Here is an 8,074-nt window from a genome sequence, read left to right on the forward strand (position 1 = left end):
CTGAAATTACATTATGAAATTTTTAAAAATGTACAAAATTAAATACCTTTGGGAAAACAATGTTTTCAGAGGTAGCAGCAAAGATATAATACATAATAAAAATGACCAGTTACTAGTTTACCAATTCTGCAATGGTGGTGGAGCACATAATAAAATATAGTTGAGAAGTAATGTTTTTCTGATGAAATTTATCATTTTATGGAGCAGATTTATTAATGGTATGTTTCTGGTTTGTAAAGCAGTTTTGGCCGTATGGCATATGAAGTATAAGGCACTTACTTTTGGTATTTCTGTGGACCCACAGTTTACATGTTTTTGACATCTTTGTCGTCGACACCAAGGGAAGCCACTCCCACTGTCTGACATTGTAAACAAACATGGCAGATATCTTCGCACAGCTTCAAAAACGAGGCATTCACAAAAAAATATTACACGCTGGAACGGGAAATCTTCCAGATTTTATAGACGGATCAAAGGTTCGCACGATTCAGATAATTAAACCTAAGATTTTACTGTAAGGTTGTTTTTGACGGAATTCTTTGAGTACCAATTTCAGCTACTTACTGTAAATGTCTATTTTTTCAGGTTAAAAAAAATTAATATTGACATAATTTTCACCAATTACCGGTATCTGACGGTGTTGAGTAATATCTTTCCTTGTTTTCTTCTCATGTTGTCTTTCTCTCTCTCCCTTTCTCTAATGCATACACAGACGAACGCACACACGCATCACGTAATTGTATTACCTATACACATCCATGCACGCATACTCATCTTTACAGAATGTGCTAAAGAAATGAAATCAAAAGAAGCATGCTGTAATAAAAACATAAGTACTGCATTATTGCTGACGGGATAATCTGCAGATTAACAGAGAGGTCAGAAAGTAACAATGTCAGTGGATTACTATTTGTGTAATTAATATAATAGTATTGGAAGGGAAATGATCAAATAGAATACAATATTTAAGGTAACATCTTCTAGTTACCAGATGTATGTCAGTTTGACATTACTGAAGCTCGGTTTTTTTTCTCCAGGTCTTCTTTAACTATCGTACCACTAAATGCGATGATAATAAGACGGTCCTTGATGACAGTAAGGCCATTAACAAGCCCCTTGAAATTATCATTGGAAAAAAGTTTAAGTTAGAAATATGGGAGACATTGTTAAAAACCATGAAGGTAAACGAAACATCAGAATTTCTGTGCACCAACATCCGGGTAAGATACCATTATTTCTTTTTTATTTTGCATCAATGTTTTTTGAAGAATTTATTTCAGTCAGTTTTTTTATTCTTAACAATTTTACTGAATAACTATTAATTAGGTCAAAATGCTTAGACATATGCTTTTTTATACTTACACATAATATATATATGTTTACATGTATATGCAAATTGTTTTAGCTTTTTCATGTCCTAAACATGATTTATGCATGAAAACATTGTAAAATTGAAAAAAAGCATATCTTTTTGCTTTGGCTGCACTGAGCACAAATTGGTCCCTACCAAGTACCGTGAAACAACACTGAAATTTGCATAGGAAAATAAACATTTTAAGACAAATTTGTAAGGAAGGGTAATTGTTAAATAAGGGTTTTTAATATGAAAATTGTTTTGAAACAGATCTTAATTTAATTTTAATAGTTTTCTTATTCTGATTCACAAAATTTATGATTGTGTTTTCTAATTTTCACTTCAAGAATCAGTGGTAGTAATGTATGCATAATTTATTAACAACGAAATTATTATTTTTGTCTAATTTACCTTAATTGTCTCTAGGAAACAGCTATCTATCCCATGGTTGCAAAAAGCCTTCGAGACATTAACAAAGGACATGCTCATCACCATACTGGCCACTGCTGTGGGATGATGGCAGACACTGGAGTTGGCTACGATGACCTTAATGAACTGTTGAAAAACCCACAGCCTCTTATCTTTACGCTTGGTACGTTTTGATTGTTTTGCTTGGGTGTATGAGAGAGCTTATACACATCTCAATGAGGTGACTGATGTTGATGTATTTTATTATTTAACATATTACTGCCTTATCATATTGAAAGAATTTTTATGGAGTAAAACAGGCCTGCTTTGTGTATCTTGCAAATCTGAACAGGAATGGTGAACCATGCATACCAGAAAAAACATTGCAGGAAAAGACAACTTTACATTTACAATGAGTCCCTCAATTTCAGAAAGTAAATAAAAGGGCCCTTCTGTGGCTTTAGTTATGAAGCCATTGCCCTGGGGCAAAATTGGGAAATCAAGGGCAAGTGTCTTGTATAAAGCAGGGATCATACCCAGCAGGTATTGCTTTATCTTACCCAAGGGCATTTTTGCTACAGCTTTATGCATAATTCCCTAGGGGTAAAAATTCTGCAGGGCAGTTTAAAAACCACTTAATAACTATGGAGACAAGACTTGCCTTTGATTTCCCTGTTTTCTCTAGACTTATCCTTGCTTCATAACTATGGCCATGGATGTGCTGCATTAACATTAGCATTTTTCTGAAACAAGTCTTTCAAAAGTTGTGAAGATATTTGCATACAAACTGGTCATGATGATGGATGTTGCATATGACAAAGTTCGTATTATTTTGTTACATGTTATGAAACACTCAATGTGCTTTGCTGGATTTTGCTTTTCAGAACTCTTAAAATTTCAGGGACCAAATGACTTTGAAAAAGAAACCTGGACTATGAGTCCTGCTGAAAAGCTTGCTGTAGTCCCAAAACTGAAGGAAATTGGCAATACACTGTACAAAGCTCGACAGTATGAAGAAGCTTCAGATAAATATGCTGAAGCTCTTGGTATTCTAGAACAACTGTTAATGTTGTAAGTATTCAGCTAAAATAGAGGTCTCTTAATATTATTTCAATGAAAGTCTGCATGAACAAAGTTTGCCTGTGTATGTGTACCACCGTTCTGTCCCTGTACAGTTGCTTGCTTTTATAGTCTGGTCCTTGTGAGTATGCAATTACCTCTGATTATGGATTTCTTTACATAATAAGCTTTTAAAACAGTTTATAATACTAGAAAAACACTTATGCAAATAATGTTTCCATCAAAACAAAAATACCAGTTTGATTAATTGCTCACATAGTTGCATGCCATACTGAAGGTCAGCATCTTATTGTAATAGTTATGGAGAAATACTTGTCTGTGTGCTATATGTGCTTAGATTGACTATAAAGGCCTGTACAATTTACTGGATGTGCACAGACTTCAGACTCCTGTGTCATGTGCTACTTGTGTTTAGACTGATTGGCACTGGTTTGTACAGGGAGAAACCTGGTGATGCTGAGTGGATAGAGCTTGACAAGCTGAAGATCCCACTTCTTCTCAATTACTCACAATGCAAGCTCATAGCAGGCGATTACTACACGGTTATTACTCACACCACTGAGGTTCTGCAGAAAGACTATGGTATGGTCCATTTAATCAAAAGTTGTCAAAATGCAAAGAAAATGCAGGTGAATTATAGGCTAGCTGGGGAGTTATTTTTCATGGGCTTCAGTAGCACTAGAGTTGTCCTTGTTACTCCTCAAGGAGCATAGGGGTGCAACAACACCTTGCCAGCAGACCCAGTTTTGGGCAGCCCCCTTCAGTTGGGTCCATGTGGTTCCGACATCCTTTGCCTCGCTCTCTACTGTTCTTTTCCAAGTATGCTTTGTTCTCCCAACTCTCCTCTTCCCCTGAGGATTCCAGTCAAGTGCCTGCTTGGCAATGGTGTCAGCTGGTTTGCGCAGGGTGTGTCCTATCCAGCTCCATTTGCGCTTTTTGATATTTTTGCTAGTGGCATTCTAGTTGCTTCTTTTTCACAGGCTGCTGTTGGAGCTCTTTTCAGGCCGTCTTATTCCCAGAATATGGCGTAAGCATTGGTTGGTAAAGGTCTGAGCTTGTTGTTGATGGTGTTTGTCACTCTCCAGGTTTCAGAACCATACAGTAGGACTGCCTTCAGATTGGTGTTGAAGATGCAGGTCTTACTGCAGAAGGACGATGCTCGGGAGTTCTAGATGGGGCATAGGCTGTTAAAAGCATGCCTAGCCTTGATGCGGCTTTTTATCTCATCGTCCGCTCCATCGTCCTTGTTGACAATTAATGCTCCTCAGATACGTGAAGCGGTCTATTTCCAGGATGTTCTCTCCTTGAAGTTGTATTGGAAGTTCCTGCTTGTTCTTGATCCTCATCACTTCAGTCTTCTTTCTGTTGACCTTTAAGGCAGTCTTCTCTGCTTCCTTTGCTAGCTTACAGTAGCTTTATTTTAGATGTAAATGTTAATGCACAAAAAAATAATAATAATCAGGCATGTGATTGTTGTTCTGCTTTCTTTATTTTTGTCCGAAGTAACAGAAAGTGATCATGTGAAGGCCCTCTTCAGACGTGGCAAAGCTCATGGTGCAGTGTGGAATGTGACCGAGGCCAGACTGGATTTAAACAAGGTAGCTGAGCTGGACCCTAGCCTCAGCAAAGCAGTTAGCAAAGAACTCAAGCAGCTGGAGGAGAACGTAAAGGCGAAAGAACAATTGGAAAAAGCATCTCTTAAAGGAATATTTGGATAGCACTGATTTCTTTTATCAATGAAGAGGACTGTGATAAAGTGGCGAGGGTTGGATTGGAAAGCATAATATTAAGAGGCAGGAAGAAAATTTTGAAAAGGTGCAATCTTTTTAGAGATATAGAGTATCCATGAATACTGCCTGCAAATAGTAGTATGGTGTACAGTACTGCTGTATGTGAATGTGTTGACAGTACTCAGATCTTAAGACTATACTGGATGATATTATATGACTGTGATCAACCCAAAAGAGGGTGATGAAAACAGCATTGGAGCTTATTAATTGAGGGTCATTGTTAGGTCTTTTGAACAGTGCACTTAGGACGAACCTACAGATAACACAGTCCAAGTGCACTGTCTTTGTGGTCACATCTTTAATAACTGTTACTAGGAACATGAATGACTTTTAATAACAGCAAATCTTATTTGAAAATTATGTTTGCATTGCACCCACTGTCATAATCTGCATGTATTTGCTCCTACTTCATCATTGATCTCATCTAATCTCACAAATGTTTTAACCTCATTTGTCAGCTGTCAGGATTTCTATTCTAAAGATACTTCTCCTTCTGCGGAGCACTTGGAGTAATTGCCACTCTGAATCTTTTGTGGTATGTCTTGCACTAAAGCCTAGGAGGGTTGTTTACAGGGTTCCCAGGGATCAGGGATGGTGCCAAAAAAAGGACCTTAAAAGGACCTTTCATGCATTCGTAAGGACCTAAGTGACAGTCATCAATGCTTAAGTTTTTCTCTTGTGTGGTCGGCAAGATGTATTATTTATGAATCTGTGGTCTTCTCTATGTTCTCAAATACATGTATTTCTAGTAATAAATAATCAGAGAGTTAATTTTGATGCCTGTCTGCCATATTTAGATTAGATAACTTAAAAAGTGTCCTTAGCGCGCTGATAACTAACACCGTTAATGTTCCAAGTTTTCTAGAAATCTAAGTAATAATAATTGCAAAACCTGAAAGCCATTCTTTGGTGTAATACAAAAGTCAGTTCACGTGTCTCTCTCTTGCACACACACTCTAACGGGAAGAGAGAGATAGAGCTATGCACAGTAGTACTAGAAGATCAAAGTTCAAGAAAGAGTAAGTTTCTAAAGACCTTTTGAAAAAAGAGTGCTTTTTGCGAATACGGAAGGGCAACTAGTGTTGTACAGATGTGTAGACCAAACATGCAGCGAAAAATCGTCGGTATTTTGCGCCAAAGTCGACTCCGGAAATAAATTTAAGGTAATATTTTATCGATAAAAGGACTTAAAAGGGTCACAGAGAAAATGTAAGGACCTGTGTGAGAATTTGAAAGGACCGCATGGCAAATAAAAGGACTTAAAAGGCCTTTCGGCGAAAATTCAATATAAAAGGACTTAAAAGGACCTTGCAAGGACCTGGGAACCCTGTGTTTAGTGGAGACTTAAGGAAATGAATGTAATGGGGAAAGTTATGCTCCAGTTTCTCTGTCTCAAATAGAAAAAAAAAGGCAAATGGGAAATGACCGGAGACATGCATTTGTATTCAACCTAAAAATAAATGAGATAAATCCTTGCTTAAATGTTAAAAACATGAGATGTACAATCTGGACTGAAAGGTGAGGCTGCTTTTAGATTATGGAGTGTTTTTCATCCAGCATATGTAGGAGCTTATCTCCTTGGTATGGTAGAAGTCAGCGAGGGCTTCAAATGTCACGATTAATATATCTTTAGGTGTTGGAATGTGTATTTGGAAGAGGGGTGTGCATAAATGCTCACACACAACTATACATTCTTTAGTGTATAAGCATGCATACGTATCTATGCGAATTTCATGTTTGCATGCATCAAGCATCAACTAGCACAAATGAGGAAGAAATAACATCAGATATGTTTAGCCCGAAGAGGCTTGAAATATGTTTTCCAAAATGACTGGAAATTGTTACATGAGATCTGCATCATTATTTTTTGGGGCAATTGAAGACCATGATCTGTCATTTATATCTTTCATTGCTAGCCATAACCTTCCTAAACTTGCATGTAAATCTCAGTATCGTAAAACAAGGGATAAATCATTTTAAACTTTTTTGAAGTTGTTAATTTGTTGTAGTATTGACACTGTCAAAAGTTTTCTTCTAAATAAGTTTGTCAACATTCAAATTATAGCTCACATTAAATCTTAAACATTCTTAAAGCTAGCAGAAGACAAGATCAAATTCCTTACTTTCAGCTCCTTGACATTTACTCCAAGTGTTGGTATCCAAGCTCTTGGTGAAGTGTTTTTACTTCAAAATTATAAGCCGGGGTAATGCTTGGGGCTAACACCAAGGAGGTCAATTACTATTTTCAGTTGTGTTTCTTTCAGAAATTGTATTGAATTGTGGTTCCCACTTGATGCAGTAGCTAAAGTCTTGCTTGTACACACATTGTGTCCCAACCACAGATACTCCTTACATTTATACATAATAATAAGAATGGAAATTTATAACGCATAGCATGACAACCAAGATAGATTGCATTCTCTGCACAGACCAATAATGATAAAAGATAGCAGTGGATGGTGAGGTACATATAGGCACACCGAGCAACATAAAGATAAGGTACAGGAGTAGAATGTAAGGCAATGGATGAAGGGATGCAGACGGGGCCGCCAAGAGCCAGCCCGGGCCCCGGGACAGACGACCTCTCCGGGCCCCTTGTACTTGTAATCATAAATTATTTTCCCAGTATATAATGTATGTTTACAATTCGAATCTCAATATCTACACTTCATTCAGTAACGAAATATAGACTGCAAACAATAGGACAAGTGCACTAGGATCTACATCACTACTTGAACATAAAGTTGTTTACATGCGAGTGGTTAGTAAATGAGGACAAATGATGTTAAAGGATCAGAGGCCCCAGTACCCCGAAATTGTATTCTACAGAGTTGAAACTCAACTTCTGCATGTGTAATGCTTTGGGTATTCTGTCCTTAGACCTTTCTTTAAAAGAACAAGAAAAGGAGAAGAAGAAAAATATATCCACTGACCAAGGCCGGGCCCCCTTGACAGCCGCGGGCCCGGGTACACCAGACCCCCCTGTCCCCCCCTCTCGTCAGGCCTGGATGCAGATACTATAAGCAGTGTAAGATGGAGTGGTTACATGATGGTTAGCATGACAGACAGTATTGCCAGGGAGTTAAGAATAGCAATTCAGGGATAGTACTTTGTGAAAAGAGATGTTTTCAGGGAATGTTTGAATGTAGCCTTGGAATCAGAGTGATGAATGTGATGTAGGAAAGAGTTCCACTGTTTAGCAGCACAGAGCAAGAATGTCCATTGTCCATATATGATTGTCTTTGTGGGAGGAAGGGAAAGAATGCGCGAATCTTAATGAGGATTGATGGTTTCGGGCAGGGGTGTGGACAGACAAGATTTCAGTAAAATAGTTGTGGGAGGAACCTTCAAAGATTCTGTAGCGTAGAGTTGAGAGCTTGTAGTCTATTCTGGCTTTAACTGGTAGCCAAAGAAGAGAGTGAAGAAGTGGTGTGAAATGTAC

At 37.8% G+C, this 8,074-nt stretch overlaps 2 protein-coding genes across 4 annotated transcripts in view; one reads left to right on the forward strand and one right to left on the reverse strand.

Annotated features, from left to right (window-relative positions):
* LOC112561883 (GATOR complex protein DEPDC5-like) overlaps positions 1-348 on the reverse strand; it is a 33,503-nt gene extending 33,155 nt beyond the window's left edge. For all 3 annotated transcript variants that reach the window (XM_025234713.1, XM_025234712.1, XM_025234711.1), the window contains exon 1: positions 280-348. In XM_025234713.1, the coding sequence (XP_025090498.1) occupies positions 280-322 (43 nt within the window). In that variant the 5' untranslated portion in view covers positions 323-348. The remainder of the gene's footprint in view (positions 1-279) is intronic.
* On the forward strand, positions 341-5,325 carry LOC112561896 (AH receptor-interacting protein-like). Its single transcript, XM_025234739.1, has 6 exons — positions 341-476; positions 1,038-1,220; positions 1,781-1,946; positions 2,647-2,833; positions 3,282-3,424; positions 4,346-5,325. Exons 1-6 carry the CDS (start codon positions 378-380, stop codon positions 4,558-4,560), a joined length of 993 nt encoding a protein of 330 aa, XP_025090524.1. The 5' UTR covers positions 341-377; the 3' UTR covers positions 4,561-5,325.
* Positions 5,326-8,074: the final 2,749 nt, after the last annotated feature.

Source organism: Pomacea canaliculata, linkage group LG4 (assembly GCF_003073045.1).
Source record: "Pomacea canaliculata isolate SZHN2017 linkage group LG4, ASM307304v1, whole genome shotgun sequence".
In the NCBI taxonomy this organism is placed as follows: Eukaryota; Metazoa; Mollusca; class Gastropoda; order Architaenioglossa; family Ampullariidae; genus Pomacea; species Pomacea canaliculata.

What these genes read in the sequence shown, in the direction of transcription:
- LOC112561896 (XM_025234739.1), top strand. Translation starts at nt 378, where the DNA reads ATGGCAGATATCTTCGCACAGCTTCAAAAACGAGGCATTCACAAAAAA. An exon ending in ATTTTATAGACGGATCAAAG is followed by an intron (nt 477 to 1,037) that starts GTTCGCACGATT and finishes TTTTTTCTCCAG; the next exon opens with GTCTTCTTTAACTATCGTAC. An exon ending in CTAGAACAACTGTTAATGTT is followed by an intron (nt 2,834 to 3,281) that starts GTAAGTATTCAG and finishes TGGTTTGTACAG; the next exon opens with GGAGAAACCTGGTGATGCTG.